Source organism: Lontra canadensis, unplaced genomic scaffold (assembly GCF_010015895.1).
Source record: "Lontra canadensis isolate GAN:19392208 unplaced genomic scaffold, GSC_riverotter_1.0 scaffold230, whole genome shotgun sequence".
Classification (NCBI taxonomy): domain Eukaryota; kingdom Metazoa; phylum Chordata; class Mammalia; order Carnivora; family Mustelidae; genus Lontra; species Lontra canadensis.
The window spans coordinates 110248-130851 of record NW_022631224.1 but is presented as its reverse complement, the minus strand read 5'-3'; the positions used below and the strand labels follow the sequence as shown (position 1 = coordinate 130851).

General features: G+C 43.7%; 1 protein-coding gene across 2 annotated transcripts in view; it reads left to right on the top strand.

Annotated features, from left to right (window-relative positions):
- SLAMF1 (signaling lymphocytic activation molecule family member 1) overlaps positions 1 to 14221 on the top strand; it is a 31297-nt gene extending 17076 nt beyond the window's left edge. The window contains exons 4-7 of one of the 2 annotated variants that reach the window (XM_032849472.1): positions 2170 to 2268; positions 4883 to 4956; positions 12008 to 12100; positions 13526 to 14221. In XM_032849472.1, the coding sequence (XP_032705363.1) occupies positions 2170 to 2268; positions 4883 to 4956; positions 12008 to 12100; positions 13526 to 13576 (317 nt within the window). In that variant the 3' untranslated portion in view covers positions 13577 to 14221. The remainder of the gene's footprint in view (positions 1 to 2169; positions 2269 to 4882; positions 4957 to 12007; positions 12101 to 13525) is intronic. The other variant, XM_032849473.1, reaches the window with a different exon arrangement.
- The last annotated feature ends 6383 nt before the right edge of the window (positions 14222 to 20604 follow it).

Sequence of the window (20604 nt, the reverse complement as noted above, 5' to 3'; positions counted from 1 at the left end):
AGGATAGGATTGGCCTGGGGGTCAGCACTGGACAGGCCTGGTGGGCAGCTGAAGGTTGAGGAAGGGGAGGGGGCACAGCACAGAGGACAAGAACGGGCAAGAGTTGGAGGAAAGACATCGACGGCATGGGCACTTCCCAGGGCTTTCCTTGTGGGGGTCCATCACCATAGGCAAAAACCCAAATGTCGAGTCTACTGTTCTCATTCTGCTCAGTTCTGCCATCGGCTTCTCTGTGACTCTGGGGACACCTTTGAATCTCAGTTTCCTCAACATAACATTAGTGAGTAGGGTAAGAAAGCACAATAGCTCCTTTAACAATTAGAAGCCTCTGTGGACGTATCACTTAAATCTTGAACAGATTCATAATACTTTGTGTCCAAAGACTAGGAGAAACATTAGGGTTTATGAACTATGTCTCAGGACAAAGGCCAGCTTGCCTCTCAGGTTCAGCTGACGGGCAGAAGCTGGGTATTTATGTTACAGGACAAGGGTAGCAGATGGCTTTCATCCTCCTGACTCCCTGGAAAAGACAGAGGGCTGGGGCACAGTCATTTTTAGTCCATGTGAGTAGGTGAGCCTGTAGCTTTGGTCCACTCTGTGAATATCTTGGGTCTACAAGGACTCTGTTCTTCTGTAAACCACCTATTCCTTTCAGCTTCTCCCTCAGAACCCCACCCCGTGTTCCCCAACAAGCAGGCTGATTCCACAATCATCCTGACACATTAATGTTAACACCTGCTATCATACTACAGTTGACCCTTGCACACACAGGTTTGAACTAGGCAGGCCCATTTATACACAGATTTTTTTGGACAAATAAAGTATAGTAATGAAAATGTACTTTCTCTTCCTTGTGGCTCTTTAACACTTACTTTTCTCTAGCATACTTTATTGTAAGAATACTGTGCATAATCATATAACATACAAAGTATGTGTTGATGAACTATTTATGTCATCAGGAAGGCTTCTGGCTAATAGTAGGTAATTAACAGTTAAGTTTTAGGGGAACCAGAAGTTACATATGGGTTTTTAACGGTGTTAGGGGGCTCAGTACTCCTAACCCCTATGTCATTCAAGGGTCAACTGTAGTTAGATCCTTAATGCTATTACTTTACTTAGAATCCTGGTGCCTCAGGCTGACCCCACTGTTCATTACCCTGCAGTAACTCACCCCAAGCCCATAAGCCTTGCTGACTCTCCAAGAAGCCTGTCTTCAGCCTTCAGCCACGTTTCTACCCCCAGACCAAGCTCTAGTATGTGAAGGTCTCCGTGCCTGCTTCCTTTGCACAAAATCAGAGTAATGAGAGTAACTACCTTGTAGGATTATCAGGAGTATTAAAACCATTAACACACACAAGGCACTAAAAATAAAACGTGGGCCACTGACGATGCTCCGGTAGTTGTCTGTTATTCACTCAGTGAGATGAATGTCTCGTTTGCTGGGGCATTAGTTCTCATTCACTGTTTTCCAAGGTACTGCTCCTGGCTTGGAAGGATTCAGAGAACTGGGTATAGGAGAGAAAGAAAAAAAAAAAGTGGCTCCATGACTTTGCGCCTGCTGACTGCTACTCTAGGACCTGTATTAAGCACCGGAATCCGAGAGGAAGACATACATGCTTTTCTTCCGGTTCAGGTTCAGTGGATTCAATACAGTTATTTGCATGGGAGGACAATAATAGCACTATTATATTTATTTTTAAAGAACAAAAGTCAGTTGTTCTTCCTCCCAGCATCACATGAGCGTGGTGTGGGAGTGTGGGGACAGCAGATGGAAGCAGCATGTTCTCTCTATCAAAACGGAAGCAGGACCGCCCAGAGACCTAGAACCAGGGAGACGGGCAAGAGATGTTGACCCGGGACAGACAACGATGAGTCTGATTTTGGGTATGTGGTCATCCAGGTGCAAATCAAACATTTGAGTAGAAAAATCCCTATGGAAGCTAGGGCAGTCCCATAGGCAATTAGGAAAGTCAATACGGTGAGAGAAATTAGGATAAGAGAAGGGGCAGGAAATCATCAGCGGTCTGCAGCTGCTGTCTGAAGCCATCAGAATGGATGTGTCCCCTGAGACAATACAGAGAACATGGGGCTTGGTCTCCCCACTTCCGTGAAGGATGTTTTTAAACTTACAGTACTGTTGAATTTGCCCTTTGACTTTTTTTTTTTCAGAATCAACACCATGGGGACTTTATGCTGGGCTGTTCATAGGGGGCATCGTTGGTGTTGTCTTGATTCTTGAGGTGGTAATATTGCTGTTGAGAAGAAGAGGTACGTGTCTGACAATAAAGAGATTCGTATCAGACTCTGTGGTTAACAGGGAACCTCTCCACACAGGCAAAGATTTGCTTGCCCCATTCCGGCTCTCTGCTGGAAACACCTTTGCAATAACACTAAATGCACATACCTGGGACCTTGCTCAGTTCAGTCTAATTCGGTATGTCCTGAGCCCTAATTAGGCCTTGGGGTTGGAAAGAGGATTGAGCCCCAGGGGTTGAACGTGGGAGACACGACACAGGTCATTCACATTCACTATCACTAGTACTGCACGGGAGGAAGGTACAGGATGCTGAAGGGGTCCAGCAAGACAACCTGACAATGTTCGCCAGACATAGAATCCAGGGGACCCTTGGATCTCATTCAAGAAAAGTTATAATTACGGACCTAAAAAAAGACGTTACAATAAGATGTTTTCATCCAAGGGTTAAAACCTTTCTACAATCTCTTTTTATTCTTCTACTATCCTTTTGAGAATAGTAAGTTAGTTGTTTCTGTGGGAGTTAGCAGTGGGGTAACAGAGGCACAGAGAAGCCACATGACTTGTGCAAGATCACCCAGTTTGATATAGGAGAACCAGAGCTGTAACTATGTCTCCCAAGAACCAGACCACGTGCCACCAGCAAGGCTCACGTGTCCCTGGGAAGACCCACAGCAGAGGGAACGCTCTTTACCAAGATTTTTGCACAAATTCTGACTCATCTTGGGAAACTGTACAAGTTGTGAGATTGCTTAAGGCCAAACTAAAAAGTATGAAAGATCACCCGGGGTTGCTATTAAGGCCCAGTTCTCCCCTTGCAGTTTAAGTGTCTAGAGGATGTGTCTCCTGGCCGCCCCTCCAAGATGTCCCCTGATTCCACATCACAGGGCAATATGCTCGGCCACACTTACATCACCCACCCACACCAGAGTCAGAAGGTCCTGCCCCCAGGCTAGGACAGGTCCCCGGACTGGCCCTCCCAGGGTGAGGACAGGACTTGGTCCTTACACCACCAACTTGATGGCTGATCTTATTCTCAAGTAGATCAGTGTTCTCACGTGTAACCTTCTCAAAAAAGCCCTTACCACAGCACTCTCGTTGGGTTTGCTTGTGTAAGAAAGTCTACATCACAGCACAGCCACCTACTTTTATCTCATTTCCTCCAACTAAGAGTTAGATGGTGAGGTGTGGGGGAAGGGTGATTCAGACAGAAACCGTGATAAGAGCCTAAGGCAGTGGGGGCAGGGCACCCACATTTGGCTTGGATAATAAGGAAACAGTGAGATACCAGGATCAAGAAAACAGAGATTAACGCAGCCATGCTAACCTATTGAGTGTGGGTGCGGGCATCCTAACTCACATTCTTTCCTCAACCACATTCTGCCCTTTGCATGGTTGTGCTCTGAAGGGAATGATGCCCCCCATCTCCAAACAAGTCCCCGTCACCCACCTCTGCACACATAGCCATCCTTGTCTCCAGCCGCCCTGTATTCCTTGTAAACCAGGAACATGAAAGCCTTGCCTCAAACCTGAGGGAAAACCTGTATTAACTGCTGTGCCCTCTGCAAGACTTTGCTCAAGAGGTTCCGTTGGCACCTTCTAACGCCGTCCCCTCCAAAGTGCTGCCTGGCTCCGAAGGTTTTCAGATGGTCTCCCTGGCAGTTTCATATCCAGAATACAGTCATTAAAAACACAAGGTTTGGCATCAGACAAACGCACATTCAAATGCAGACTTCGCCCTGACAAGCTGTGTGACTCGGTGAATGAGCTCTTCTCTGCTAAACGGGGATGGTATTATGGACTACATGGTGTTGTGGGGACCCATGAGTCCATACACAGAAAGTACCCAATACAGTGGCATCCATGGTTAGACAACGGGTCATGAACAGGTGTGTGATGGACGGATGGATGGATGGACACATACACCCATGGGAAAATCTTTTAATGGAGTGAAGGAACACGTCAATGTTTAAGCCCTATGGCCAGCAGGGGGCAGCACTAGAAGCAGCTGGGAATAGTCGTTAGGGCAGATGTAAGTACATGACGTCCTGTTAACAAAGGATAACTTCGTGCATCAGGACACAGTCCTGTGCACAGTCTACATCTTTTACGGTTGTGATAAGAGGTCATCAAGGACCCCAGAAACAGAGGGGTGAGATAGCCAAGTGAGGCAATGCACGATAAGCGGGAGAGTACAAAAGGATAATGAGCCCTGTCTCAGAGAACTCAGAATCCTATTAGGAGACCAGATATGCACATTAAACAGTAGAGATTAAAATAATTGGATGGCATTCCAATTGCATGTAACACATGCAGGGAATTTACTATGTGCCGGGCACTCTTCTAAACATTTTACAAATAGTATCTCCTGTGATCACCACAACAACCCTGGGGGGCAGATACTTCAGTCCCATTTCACAGATGGAGAAGTTGAAGTAGAGAGATGAAGTAACTAACTTAAGGTCATGTGACACATATGGAGGTGGGGCCGGGTTGGGACTTGGCATTCGATCCTTTGGGATTGCTTGGGGAAGGTGGGTATGTGGTGGGGGGTATAGACCACACAGGTCCAAGCAGAGTTTGTGGGCAGGTCAGGCAGAGATAACCACTGTGGTTTCTTTTCCTCAGGTAAAGCAAATCAATACCAGCCAACAATGGAAGCAAAAAGCCTTACTATTTATGCCCAAGTCCAGAAATCAGGGGTAAGTTCTATATTTTCTTTGTGTGGGGTGGGCCTGTCCTGTTTCCCGTGGGATTCCTGGCCAGTCCACCTTGCAAAATGCATTAAACTTCAGTGCTAGATGGGACTATTTGTTACTTGAAATAGTGGAAATCTCGGGGTAATCTTCTGGTCATCTGTGTCTTCATAAGGGAAAAATGAGGAAGCAAGAAGCACATGACACATGACTCCCTCCAGCCCCGGCATTCCAAGTGTCTGTGGCTCCCTGTTACCAACCTCTCCCCTCTCTAGGGACAGGGGTGCAGGCTTGAGAGCAGAGGGAAGGTCCAGAAAGGCTGCTGTCTGATGTGCTGGTCTGGAAGTGTAGGAGTTTACAAAGCACCATGGAGACAGAGGACTTTGGCTGGGGAGATGGAAGGTGCTATACAGGTGGAGAAGAAAGAAGGCAAAGCTTGACTGAAAGTGATTGGACTAGGGGAGAGGGATGAAAAACTAGCCATGGTGAAGCTGAGGAGCAGAACTGTTAGAGGAAGAGGGAGGCTAAAGGAATATGGTTACATGGGAAGATATTCCAGTTCTTCAGACATGAAGGCAATTCTAGGTAACGGTACAGGCCAGAATATGGCCATTCAGAAGACTCTAGGACAAAGCTCTTATTTCTGCTGCCCCCTAGTGGCTTGGAGGGTTTAATGCCTAGGCCATCTCCACCGCTGAGAACCAAGCTCCATTTAAATACAGGAGTCCCAAGAGCGAACTCCACCTTTGCAACTACACATTTAGGTAAACAGTTTCAACTTTAGGATAGTGCCTTCCCTATCTACTCTATCCCATGCTGTTCTTTTTACTGTAAACTATGACGTATATCCCAGCAGTGCACCAGGTATAAATGTCAACTCAATGAATTACCCTATCGTGTTATCTACTAAAGCAGATCTTCCCACCTGTTTTTCTCCAACACTTTTCGTCTTGTCCCTTTATACTTTTGTACATATTTCAGAATCAGCTTCTCAAGTATCAGAAAAAGGAAAAATTCCTATTAAGATTGCATGGAATCTACAGATCTAGTTGAGGAGAAATTACTTCTTTCAGTACTGAGTACTCTAATACCATAGAAGTACCACCCAGATCAAGGAACAGAACGTTGACAGCAACCCCCACAAGACCTCCTGTGCCTACCCCTTCATCTCTATTCTCTCTCTCCTCACCAGACATATCACTATCTTGACTTCTGAAAATATATTTTAGTGCATGCTCTCTCTCTTTAACTTTATAAAAATGGGATTCTACAGTATTTTTCCTCTTGGGTCTGTTTTCTTCCCCCTCAGTAGTACTTTCATGAGATTCGTATTTCTTTGTGCTTGGATATAATGCATTCATTTTCACTGCTTTATAGAACATCGATGCATGAATATACCAGAGTTCACTTAGGTAGTTGACTATTGATGGACATTTGGGTTATTTCCAGTTTGAGACTATTATAAAAATTCCAACTATGAACATTCACATGTGTGTCTCTTGGTAGATACGTGCACTATTTTGTTGGGTATGTACCTAGAAGTAGAATTGTTGAATCACAGTATGCATATCCTCAAATTAGCTAGATAAGGCCAAACTGCTTTTCAAAGTGAGTGCACCAATTTACTTTTAGGCCAGCTACACATTCTAATCAAAACCAGGTGTTATCAGCCTTTTAAATTTTAGTCATTCTGTGGGATGTGTCTTTTTTTTTTTTAAGATTTTATTTATTCATTTGATAGACAGAGATCACAAGTAGGCAGAGAGGCAGGCAGAGAGAGAGGAAGGGAAGCAGGATCCCCGCTGAGCAGAGAGCCCGACGTGGGGCTTGATCCTAGGACCCTGAGATCATGACCTGAGCCGAAGGCAGAGGCTTTAACCCACTGAGCCACCCAGGCGCCCTGGGATGTGTCTTTTTATAGTTTTATTTTGCATCCCCTAATTGTTAAGGAAGTTGGACAATGCTTCTTTTATTTATTGGTCATCTTAATATCCTCTGTCTTCAAGTGCCTGTTCAATCTTTTGCCCATTTTCCTTTGGATTTCATGCTTTTTTTTTTTTTTAAGATTTTATTTATTTATTTGACAGAGAGAGATCACAAGTAGGCAGAGAGACAGGCAGAGAGAGAGGAGGAAGCAGGCTCTCTGCTGAGCAGAGAGCTGACATGGGGCTCGATCCCAGGTCCCTGGGATCACGACCTGAGCTGAAGGCAGAGCCTTTAACCCACTGAGCCACCCAGGTGCCCGAATTTCAGGCTTTTTAAAAAGTGATTAGTATGAGTTCTTTAAATATTTTTAGCTTTTTGGCAGTTACACTTTGTTTTCTTTTTTAATTAAAAAAAAATTTTTTTGGCAGTTACATTTTAGCAGATACCTTCACCCATTCTGTGATTTGCCTTTGCAATTTCTCAGTGACACCTGATAAAGAAAGGTTCTTAACTGCAGTGTAGAGCAATTCAGTAATCTCTTCCTTTACAGATAATGTTTTTTGTGTCCTGTTTGAGAAATCGTTCTGTACTCCTGGGTAATGAAGATATCCTATCATTTTCTAAAAGCTGTGTTGTTTATCTTTCACATTTATATCTGTTATGTACCTGAAATGACTTTTGGAGTAGGGTGTGAGATGGGTCAGGTTACATTTTTCTTCAAATGGTTGTCCTATCAACCACATACTGAAAAGATTCCCCTTGCTCCTGTCAGTGCTGCCTTCATCACAAACCAAGGGTCTGTATATGTGAGGATCCCTGTATTGTTTGGTTCTCTATCCTGCACCCTTTGCCTATGTGTTTACGCTTGTGCTGGTGCCACGCAGTCTTTACAAATTCATTGTAGGTTACAGATTCATCACAAGTTTGATGTCCTGCAAAATGTCTTCTCATTTGTTCTTGTTCTTCATCAAGAGTTTTTGGCCATTTCAGTCATTTGCTTTTCATATATATTTTAGATTCAGTTTGTCAAGTTCCACCTAAAAATCCTGCTGGAATTTTCATCAGAACTGCACTGATCACTTTGAGAAGACTATAATTACTTACAGTAATGAGCCTTTCCATTCACAGAAAAAGACATCTTTTCCTTCATGTAGGTCTTCTTAAATTCTCTAAATGATGTTTTATAGTTTTTTGCATAAGAGGACTTGTCCATCATAATTTATTACTTGGAATTTGAGCATTTGAGATTTCTGGAATACTATCATCAACGTTATCTTTTTAAAAATGTTGAGTTTCTATATGTTACTGATACATAGAAATACAATTAAGTTTTGTATTTTAACCTTATATTTGCAACATTGCTAAACTCACTTATAAATTCTAGTTATTTATCTATAGATGACTTAGATTTTCTCTGCACACAATTGTATCATCTGTAAAAAGAAATTATAGTATATTTCTTCATTTTCAAGTCACATAACTTCTCTTCCTGTTTTTACTGGCTGAGATACCCTACCAAGTGTTGAATGGAAGTGTTAAAAGAGGCATCCTTGGATGTTCCAAACCCAAAAGGGAAACTTTCAACATCTGACCATCAAGTATGGTTTTTGCTGAAGGCTTTTATAGCTACCTTTTCACCTGACTGAGAACATTCTCTTCTATTCCTAGTTTGCTAAGGAATAGACATCGAATTTTATCAACACTCTCTCTGCATCTGTTGATATAATTCTGGATTTTTTATATTGATCTTTTTTATTTATCCACAGAACCACAGTGATCTACAAAGACTACACTGCATTCGCATTCCTGGAACAGAAATGATGTAGTCTGGTCCTTTTTAAATATTGCTGGGTCTTATTTTATTAATACTTTGTTGAGAGGATGCTGTTGCTGACCCGTTTGGTTTCCAAATGCAACTGGCCTACAATTTTCCTCTCTTGTGACACCCCAGCGAAGTTTTGAACAAATATTATGCTAACCTGACAAAATGAGTAGAAGTGCAGGTTCATTTCCTAGTGCTACTATAACAAACGTCCGCAGACAAGGAGACTTAAAGCTATAAAGTCATTCTCTAACAGTCGTGGTGGCCACAAGTCCAAGATGGAGGTGTGGGCAGGACCATGCTCCCTCTGAAAGTGTTGCTTTGCCTCTCGCAACTTCTGATGGTTCCAGGCACCCTTTGAGAACCGTTGGCTGTAGCTATAGAACTTCTGCTTCCACCTCCACATACACTTCTTCTCCCTGTTTCTCTGGGTCTTCTCCCTTCCTGTCTCTTACAAGAACCCTCATCACTGGATTTAATCCAGTGGGACCTGAGTTTGAAATCCTTGCCTTAACTACATCTGCAAAGACCCTCTTCCAAATAAGGTCACACTTATAGATTCTGGATGGATTTATCTTTTGGGGGTCACAGTTCAACCTCCTACAGGGTATATTTCCTTTGGGCAGGATTGATATTATTTTTCCCTTAAATATTTGGTAGGATTCATGGGTGAAGCTATCTGAATCAGGGGTTCCTCTGAGGGAGGAATCTTTTAAATTATACTTTTATTATCCCATTCTCCTCCCTTTTGTTAATTAAGCAACCTTTTTTCCTGTTTTTTAGTTGCTAACCTGGAAATTATAAAATACATCTTTGAGTCACCAAAGTCTAATATTTAGTCTCTTCCTGGACAATACGTCATCTTCCCTTTAACTTCACCCTCTGATTTATGTACATTTTTTGACCATTATTTTAATTTTATGTATGTTTTCAATGTGGGAGACATAGTTGTCATTGTTTTACACATCAATATGCATTTACACTTGCCTACGTTTTTACAGTTCTCTTTGTTCATAGTTGCAAAGCTATATGTTATGATATAAAGACTAATAATGTGGACAATGATAAAATGTTAATATTTCCCTTGTTCTTATTCATAATGGTGGTATTATAAAGACTAGGGTAACAGGGAAATTATGTAACACACATTTGCTACCCACTAGGGAACTCTCATAGGTCTTATCAGGACTGTTGCCTTGTACAACTCTGGGGGACACTGCTTATGAAGAATATGTGAGAATAACACCCCTGGGGCTTCTCGTAAGTCAGGCTCCCTGGACTCATGCCTTAACTGAAGACACCAGCCTAAAAAATGTACTAAGTTATTACAACTGTGTTTAAGAGAATTCCTTAAGTCCTGGTTAAAATCCTGAAGGGAGCATTAACAATGTGCTAACCATGTTGTGTTAAAGTGGAAAGACTATAAGTGGTTTCCTTTATGCTTTTCTCCTCCTTTCCAAAACTTCTTAACTAAATATTAAAAGTGTAAGTTATTAACTTCTCCCCCGTGCCCTTAAGTCAGGTCATACCAAAGTCCTTGCAGACAGGAAGACAGGCAGGAGTGGATAAAGGTTTCTTAATTAAATTGTTTCACATTGTCTTCATCTATCTCATTATTAAAAGTACTTCTCCCTTAAATTCATTTTTTTTCTCCAAAATATGGCATCTTTGAGTTGTATGGATCTTGAAAGTCATCTATTTGATGACTCAATTACTGCTTGAGTTATCTTCTCATTATTACTTCCAAAGTGTTGGCTGGCTTCTTTTTACTAAAATACAGTCTGTGAACAAGCAGCATGAGCATCACCTGGGACCTTATTAGAAATGCAGAAGCTCAGGGCTTACCCCAAGTCTTCTGAAAGAGAACCAGCCTTCTATCAAGACACCCAGGTAACGCATATGCACATTCAAGTGTGGGAAGCCCTGGTCTACCCCAGGCACTTCTGGTAATGGGGAATTATCTGCCTCCCAAGGCAATCCACTCCATATCTGAGCATCTCTTAGTATTAGAAAGATCTTCACGACGTTGAAACAAAATGTTTCTTCCAAATCTCAACCTTGGCTTAACCCTGAAGGACTCTACAGAACCAATCTAATTCCTTTTCTTCAAGACAATCCAGCAAATATATAAAGAGAAAGATCATGTCCCACCTTGAATCTTCTTTCCTCCAGGAAACTTTTTCAATTCTATAATTCTGAGCTTCTTCAGGTTAAAACCCATGTTTAGTTTCTGGTCTTGCTCTACATCCAGGAGAAGTGGGGGGCAGCACTATGCTAGACCAGAGTCCTGAAGCGTGTTGAAAGGATGACTTCCCTGGCATAAGTCTTGTTACCTCTGTCTTACGGGGATGTGGTCTCAATTTACCCCTACATTGACTTCATCCTGGTATTATGGATTGTAAGTCATTTAAAGTAACATCAACTGATTTTTTAAAAATGTATGAGGCACTACTTTTGTGGGGAATGGGAAGAAATATGGGAATAATTAGTCTGTTTGAAAAACAACATGTAAATAAGTGAGAGTGTTTTAAATATCATACAGTTATGTGCCATCATGTATGCATTAGGCTTTAAATATCTGGGGAATTCAGGTAGAGGAGAGGTCATTACAAGTTGGGGTAAGCAAAGAAGAACAGCCTGATGAGAAGACCAGGCACTTCAACCTGACGGGTCTCTGGGGACTCCTGGCTTTGATACTTCTAACACATGCACATAGGGAAGTACTAAGTCTTTTGGAGCCTTCGCTTGTCCACCTGTGACAATGGGATTTAATGTGCAGAGTTGGCGGAAGACAAATGTGGCACCTGTGGAAAACACTGTAAACACCCAGAAATGTATGCTTACTATGAAGTCCATCACTGGGGCAGGAGAGAGACGTCACAGGAAACCATGTCAGAGTCTGGAATAGTGGGAGCAGCAGCGTGTGCTGGGATGAACTTGGTGTGTTGTAGGCGACAGGAGCCAGACAAATGTTAGGAAGATCCCGTTCCCTTCCACTGCGCTGGTGACAGCCACACCAGTTCCGGTTCACTGCGAGGAAGACTTAAAATATCTGGGGAGTGTTCTTGGTGCAGTGTGCTGCCTCTCGAGGCTGTGAGCTCCGCGAGGCCACTTGGGGAGTCCAAGCAAAACCCTGGGAATTGAATTCTGGGGAATCTGCAGGAGCATTTCCACCTGAGAAGGAGGCTGGGCCAGTAGACCGGAGGGGCTTTCTAGCTCCAAGTTTCTGGATCTTGTGCTTCTCCGTGGGAAGACTCGGATGGAAACGACTCTGCTCAGCTGATTTCCTCCTCTTTGCTTCTCTTATAGTCTGTTCAGAAGAAACCCGATCCCCTGCCAGCTCAGGACCCCTGCACCACCATTTACGTCGCTGCTGCAGAACCTGTCCCAGACCCTGTCCAGGTGAGGCATCTCTCGGCGCCTCCTCTCCGCAGGGAGGGAAGAGGTGGAGGAAGGGAGTGGTGGGACCCGGGCAGAGCCAAGATAAAACAGTCCTGATGTGGAGAAGGCAGGCCCTAGCAAGTGGGTCACAGGGATCCTCCGTGGCCTTGGCTGTGGGACTTCCAGGAGCCCCTCCTGTCTGCTCACATGGGGACACAGCTCTCTCTCTGTTCACTTGTGTTTCTCTGAGAGCTGTCCAAAAAGCTGTCATCAGAATCAGCTGGCATATTTGCTAAAAATAAAGATTTCTGGAGCTTTCTCCTAGGATTCTGTTCAGTCAGAATGTCCGTGGTGAGCAACCAGGCCTCTACACATTAAAAAGCAACCTCCCCAATGGGTCCCAGAGCATGTTCACCTTTGCGATGTGCATCTTGATTCCAAGAGCTCCTGACTTCAGCTGCATAACAGCATCGCAGGACAGCTTTGTAAAAAGGGCTCATGCGGGGGCTCCATCCAGCCCAGCCACATCAGAGTCTGTAGGAGTGGAGCGGTGCCTGGCATGAGTCCGAAGAGAGTGTGGTGTGCAGCCAGGCGGAGCCTTGCCATCTACCCCCACTGCAAGATCAGCATGGGTCAGGTTTCCGACAGCAACTGTTCCTTTTCCTAAAGGGACAGAGATAAATTCGGGGCTGATATCTTGGCTCCAGTGGGGTTCTGTTAAATAAAGCATTTTAGAAGATAATTGAGGATCAAAAGTCCACAGAAATGCCTACCTGGATCCCTCCGCCTCAAAGTGCTTACTGGACAGACGCCTGGGAATGCCTGGGAGGATGCCCTGTCTGCATCTGGAGGTCTATTCTCAGAACACTGTCCTCTCCTATGGGGAAGTAAACACATGAATCCAACTTTAAAAAGCTTTAAGAAATAATGCAGATTTTTAGTGACGTTTTCTTCATCAAAAAATAGCCTGTTGTATTTCACATTTCACAGCAAAACCTCCTGAATTCCTCCATTCCCGTCTTTATCTGACTCTTGAATCTACTCTACCTAGAAGACATCTTTGCCTGCAGTCCTGTCTCTCCTCCCTCCCTCTCTGCTCCAATTCTTCCTTCTCTCTTTGGGTCTCACTATCTCTTTCCAAAGCTCAGCGAATTAGGATTCTCTTGGCTTCCCCAACTGTGCCCCATGCCCAGTAGCAAAACAAATGGTTTTCCTTATAAGGCAAGGTCAGGGAAGAAAGCAAAGAGAAACATCTCCTGGGTGTCCCTGATGGGGAATGATGGGGTGCACACACCTGAACGGGATCTGGAGCCCTGGGGTGCTCCTCCCAGCAGGTCACTGCACCCCCTGAAATCTGAGACTCTTTCCCTTTACTAAGCAGCACAGTTCCCATTTGTAGCCTGTGAAGGTGGTGCCCCTACTCACAGACTTCTGTTTTGCCCCCAGGAATCAAATTCCATCACAGTCTATGCCAGTGTGACACTTCCTGAGAGCTGACACCACAGACTCAGTGAAGGGACATTCTGAAGGAATCTGGAGGGACCACAATAAACACCAAACTTGGCTCCAGGTCCCAAGTTCCAAGTTCCCCGTGACACTCTGCACACCTGTACTCTTCTCAGATCAACTCCTCGGTGATGCTTTGTCCGCAGCCACCTGTGGGATGGACAAGGGACTGAGGTTTTCCGAGCACTCAGCCTGTTCTTCAGGAAGAGAGAACTATAGGATAACTTTCCAGCTCTGTGGTGTAGCAGACGGAATGAGTAACGTGGGTCCAGGGAGCCCAGACCTCCACGTGTCTTGCTCCTTGCTGGGACTGGACAATAAGAGCCAAAGGCAGGAAGCTGGGACCTCCAGTACCTCTGACAGCTGACTCACTAGCCACAACATCTGGAACATTTTACGTCTTGGCTGCCTGTGCTTGGTCCCGGGAGCTGACCCCGCTCCACACAGACCTGATCCACACAGACCTGATCAAGACTCTGTGCCTTGCTTTCTCTCTCTGGATGGGCAGTGAAGGGTGAACTCCTTATCATAGGTAGAGCACTCTGAGATTATTCTATGAAAGAAGCTAATAGAGTCAGTATTTTATTTGCAAAACCCAGAAGCTGAAGGGTCAATAAACTGACAATGTGACTGTGAAGTCTTTGAGCTCTGAATAATGGAAACAAAATCACCCAAGATTCTTAAGAAATTCTAGAATATTTAAGTTTAATATTATATAGCACATATACTTACATATGTAATATTTAAGAATTTAAGAATACTTAAAGGTATTCTGAGCTGATGCCCCGAGGTTTAGAGACGTGACAAGCGTTTGGGGGCGCTGTTACTGAGGAACTTGGCATCTTCAGGACTTGTCCCAGGCTGACCTTTTACTTCTCAAAGTGATCTTTCAATCCCTACTTCTCTGTTTACTCCGTTGAACAGCGCCTGCGGAACCTCCGCTAAGATGCTCTCACCACGCTCAGAATCCGCTCACACCCATGGCCTCGCCGTCATCCGGGTCTTTACCGGGCACCTGCCCGCCCCTTCTCACACGAAATGTAACCTGCCCTAGAAAATTAACACATTGTGACCCAACAGCGTCCGATAATTGCATGCTGGATAACTTAAATTGCAGGTTGCAGACAGAAAGAGCCTCTTTTGGCAAAGTCCTCTTTTTTCCCCCATTCTCTGCTCTCAGGCAGGCCCGCTTCAATGTATGCTCTTAGCGAAACTGGTTAAGTCGGTTCTTGGAAGACCTTGGTGAACCCTGGTTCAGAAATCACCAGCCATGTCGCAGCCCTGTGAAGGCATCAACTTTCCAGCGCAAGGACGCCGGGCTCCAGCTGCTTGGCTGTCGTCTTCCTGGATCCAGACCCCGGCTCCTCCACCCCTACCCTGCCTCCTCTGGACCTGGAAACTCAGGGTTGCTGGCGGACTGTCTGCGCCAAAGTGACCTCTCCCGCGTCTCTTCATCTCCTGCTTTCTAGTTTCTAATTCGGACTCTGGGACTGAGTGGCCAGGGCGAGGTCACGCAACCATGTTCTGCCTCCAAGGGAGGCTGGGAATTGAGTATCTGACATGTTCCCCTTTCACAGTGGTTAGTGAGATCTGCCTTTTACAAGTTAGGGAATTCCACAAACACAAGCAAGTGAGACGGAATGCTGAGCAGGCGAAAAGTGTAAAAAAAAAAAAGATCACTGTATGTCGTGTAAACGTAGGCTCACTGTCTGTTCTCAGAAACCGAGGAAGCTACTATCGAGGGTCTGTAAGCCTTGGGGTGATGAGCACTCAGACCCTTACCACAGCTCGGATTGTTCTAGCCCGTTAGTTCTCACGCTTGGCTTTTCCTTGTGGCCAAATTCTGCCCAATGGAAGGAAGGAAAGAAAGGAGGAGAGAGGAAGCTCTCCCCTCAAAATTCCCCAGCAGAGGCTCAAGACCTCACTGAGGAGGATGGCTGCATCTTGTGGACTTTCAGACTGTCCTTCAAATGACGTTTGATGTCAGGTTCCGCACCACCAGGCTCCAGGGTCACGTGGGAAAGCACGCACCCCTCGGCTCACACCCTCCCCCCACAAGGCACTGATGTTGGGGCTGGAGTGTTCTTTTTCCTCAGGCCTAAAAAATGAAAGTGATACTATAGAGTCCAGCTTCCCCATGTTTCTTTTCTAATGTTTTCTTTTGATTGAGCATATCTGAATTTTAGAGAACTCAAGAGGAACAGACCATTCCTGGTATTAAGGGGCCGGGCTCCAAAATGCAGCGGGGTGTAGTCCCTCCTGAGGACACTTCTCTGGTCCTACGAACCCATGTGATTGGTCAACGGGGCCTAGGCGCGTTGGAGAACCCCTGATGACAGTAAGCTACGTCTCTTCCTGAGTTTTTGTTTCTACCTCCTGGAAATGAATAAAATTTGGACAATCAATCAAGGAATGTGCCCTTTTGTCTTGTGTTACCTAGAAGTTTCCTAAGATGGCAATATGGCAAGACACGTCCCACTGCCTGGTGTCTCTGCAGCTGTGAAACCCAGCGGGTGGCTGATTGGGTCTGATGAGCTGTGACGCTGTCCCTTTCCTAGGGTGTGGGCAAGGGTTAGTTTAGCTCTGTGCCCCCAAGTCACCAAAGTTGGGAGCCTCTCTCCCTGAGAGAAGAGAGCTGTATATATGCCAATATTCCCAAGGTGATATAAATAGCAGAGTTTCCAGGATACCTTTAAAAAAAAAAAAACACTGATGCCCAAACCCTACCTCCAACCCGAACGGAATCTGGGCGGACATCGTCCGAACCAGCCCCCTAAGAGCAGCCCGAGAGCCAGAGAGGGTTTTGTGACGCGTTCCCTGCGGCAGCCGCTAGAGGGAGATGGAGCAATACGGTCCACCCCGCGCCAGCATCACCGGCACCGCTTCCCGGTCGGCACCCGCAGGGCTGAGTCCAGGCTCACGGAAGCCGCGGCTGGACTCTCATCAGCTCCGCACCGACCGGCTGAGGAGAGCGGACATTCTAGCATTCCTAGATGCTCAGGAAGCAGCTAGGACGCGAGTCGAACTCTGGCTTCGGGAAGGAGGAGAGCAGGTTTACTTTACGCAAGAAGTTGGAAGTAACAATGGAAATGAAGTAGAACGTTTCCAGCCAAAGATAAGACCCAGCTCAGAATTTAAAAAAAAAAAAAAAAAAATTGAACCAAGATAACAGATTTACTTTTACCGCAGTCACGCTTCCGACCTGAGAATAGGAGGAGGGGAGGGGGGGGAAAGAGAGGCATAATTTATGTAAATATCTATGCAAATATTTATGCAAATATTCAACTCTCTAAATGTATGCAATTGTTCTGCAAAATTTATACTCCTGCTGACAGTACCTTAGAGCTCCTCCTTTCCCCATTCCTCAATAGCACTTGGTATTAGCTGATTTTCTTGGCCAATCAAGTATGTGATGTAGCAGTTATTTTATTTTTCACTAAAATTATGTCCAATATTTAGACATAAATTTATGTCTATTTGTAGACAAAATTTTTTGAAAATATTTTATGAAACTTTTTCCAGTTCACCATTATAACAAAAATCAATTTGTCGTCCCATATATTATTATTTCAGAAAACCAAATAGTATTAATTAGGTAAGTACCCTTTTAAATCTCAAACATCCTTTGGTTTGGATGATAAATTATGTGATTATTCTAGAAAGAGGAGAACAAGGAATTGACCCATAGAGTTCACCATGTGATTATTCCAGCCTACTGAGAGAAGTAAATGCTGATTCACTTTGTTAGGAGGTAGAGATATCAGTACTAGTTAATTCTTATTACTGGTAGAAAAATACGGACTTGTATATGTTTCTTAAAATGTAATGTGCAATCACTAATAGAATGGATTGGTTTCCAGATGTAGGTCAGTAAATTAAGGCATTATGACATATTGGCGAGAGAAGGAACGAGGCCGTAGGAAAAGTGGCTTCTGGTGGACCTGTTTGTGAGTGTAATGCTCCACCAGGAAGAAATCAGAAGGACACACTACAGTGAGAGGGCCCACAGGCATCATCATGAAAATGTCAAGGGGCCAGGTCAATTTGAATAAAAAGAAACATGGCCATCCTTCTGGCAAATTCTAATTGTGTTTCAAGCAATTTTTGTTTCGTGAATGTAAATGCTATGCTGTTAGGTGCCTGAAAGTTTTATGAACACTACGTCCTTTAAGCAGATTGCACCTCCCTTTTATCATTATGCACGCTCTCACTCAAACCACACCTACAATGTGCTTAGTGCACAGAGCTCACATGAAAAGGAAATTCAGGAATTATGTTGGAGGCTTGATGGCATCAGGTGTATCGACTGGTTGATAGAAGCTCAAGGACTAGGACTCACTAGGTGACACACTAGTGATCCATCATTTTCCAAGGACAGGTGACACCAATTACATAAAATGTCTAACAGTAATATTGAGAGTCTGACATTTGGGGATATTCAGTCAATCTGCAAACTTGCAACCAAAATTGAACACAGTGTAAATTGAGTTTCAGGTTCCCAGAGCACTCTCTACTCAAGAAAACATGTGTAGGGAACTCCAAAATATGCTTAAATGGCTTAAATGTGTGTATGTATATTTCAAAATATATTCGTATTTATATACATATTTTAAAATATGTATATATATATTTATGTATCTATATACTGCAAAACAACTACTGTACCCAAAATAATGAGCACATCCATCACTGCTAAAAGTTATTTTGTGCCTTTTGTGATCCTACTCGCCTGTCCCCGAACCAGGTAAATTTGATGTGCTTTCTGTCCCTATAGATTAGTTTGCATTTTCTAAAATTTTTTTCTAGCTGGAACTCAGAGTATACTTTGTATCTGGCTTCTTTCACTTGGCATGGTTACGCTGCGATTCCCGATTCCCACATGCCGGCATATGTGTTAATAGACCACTCTGTTTCACTACTGAGTGGTCTTCTCTTATATCAGTATAACACCATTCGTTTATCCATTCACCTGTTGATTGCTTTTGGTTTTTTTCTAGTTTTTGGCTATAACAGATAAAGTTGCGATGAACATTCGGATGCAAGTCTTTGTATGGACACATCCTGTCATTTCTTTTTAGTAAATGTCTAGAAGTAGAAGAGCTGAATTATGTGGTAGGTAAAGTTAAACTTGTTAAGAAATTGTCACTGGTTTCTAAAGTGTTTGTAATATTGTCTTAGTCCATTCAGGCTGCTATGACAAAAGACTATAAGCCAAGTGGCTTATAAGCAACAGAAATTTATCTGTCACAATCTGGAGGTTAGAAAGTGCAAGGTCATGGTGCCAGCAGATTCAGTGCCAGGATGACCCAGTTCCTGGTTTGTAGATGGCTGTCTTCATGCTGTGTCTTCAGATGGTGGAAAGAGGAAGAGGCTCTCTGCACCCTTTATTTTTTTAATTTTTTAAATTTTTTAAAGATTTTTATTTATTTGACAGAGATCACAAGTAGGCAGAGAGGCAGGCAGAGAGAGAGGGGGAAGCAGGCTCCCCACTGAGCAGAGAGCCCAATGCGGGGCTTGAACCCAGGACCCTGAGATCATGACCTGAGCCGAAGGCAGAAGCTTAACCCACTGAGCCACCCAGGAGCCCCTCGGCACCCTTTTTATAAGGGCATTAATCCCATTCAGGAAGGCTCCATTCTCATGATCAAACCACTTTCCAAAGCCCCCACCCCTTGATACCATCACATTGAGGGTTAGGTTTCAACATACGAATTTTACAGAGCCACAAATATTCAGTCTACAGAAATCATTTTAGGAACATATATACCAGCAGTGTGTAAGAGTTCCAGTTCCTCCACAACCTTGTCAACATTTGCTACAGGGACCCAGGTTTCTCCCAAGAAACAGAACCAATTGGATATCTCCCTGGGTAGCTAGAATCAGGTTTATTATAAGGAATTGGCTCATGATGTTGATGGAGGCTGAAAGTCCTACAGTCTGCCGTCTGCAAGCCGGAGGACCTGGAGGGCTGGTGGTGTGACTTCCAGTCAGAGTTCAAAGGTCTGAGAACCCAGAGCATAGATGGTGTAATTCCCAGGCAAAGGGCAAAGACTGATGTCTCAGCCTGGGCAGTCAGGCACAGAGAGCCAACTCAACCTTCCTCTGATTTACTCAGTGCACCAATTCAAATGCTAACCTCTTCTAGAAACACCCTCACAACACACTCAGAAATAATGTTTTACCAACTATCTGGATATTCTTTGGCTTGGTCAAGTTGACATATAAAAGTAACCAGCCCAGTGAGTCTTTTTAGTTTTATCTATTTTAAAGGATGTGTAGAAGTACCTCATTGTGGCTCTAATTTGATTTCCCTAATGGCTAATGATGTTGAGCATCTTTTCATGTACATGTTGGCCATCTGTATGTCTTCTTTAGAAAAAGGTCCATTCAGATCTTCTGCCCATTTTTTAATTGATTTTTTTTTTTTTTGCTATGGAGTTGTATGAGTTCTTTATATATTTTGGATATTACCACCTTATCAGATGCATAATTTGTAAATATTTTCTCCATTCAATCAGTTGCTTTTACATTTTGTTGATGGTTTCCTTTGCTGCACAGAAGCTTTTTAGTTTAATGTGGTCCCATTTGTTTTTGTTTTTGTTGCTTTTGATTTTGGTGCCAGATTAAAAATATAACACCACCAAGACTTATGTCAAGAAGCTCACTGCCTATGTTTTTTTCTGCACGTCTTGTGGTTTCAGGTTTAATATTCAAATCTTTAATATATTTTGAGTTAGTCTGTCTCTGGTGTAAGATAGAGGTCTGTTTCAGTTTTTGCATGTGAATATTCAGTTTTCCCAGCACCATTTATTGGAGAGACTGTCTTTCCCCATTGTAGATTCTTGGCTCCTTTGTTATAAGTTATGTGACCATATATGTGTAGGTTTATTTCTGATTTTATTTATTCGACCCCTCTGTCTTTTTTTTGACTGGTGAGAGTCTTTTCAGTTCGGTTTATCTTTTCAAAGAACCAGCTCTTAGTTGATCTTCTTCTCTATTTTCTTTTTCATCCCTATTTC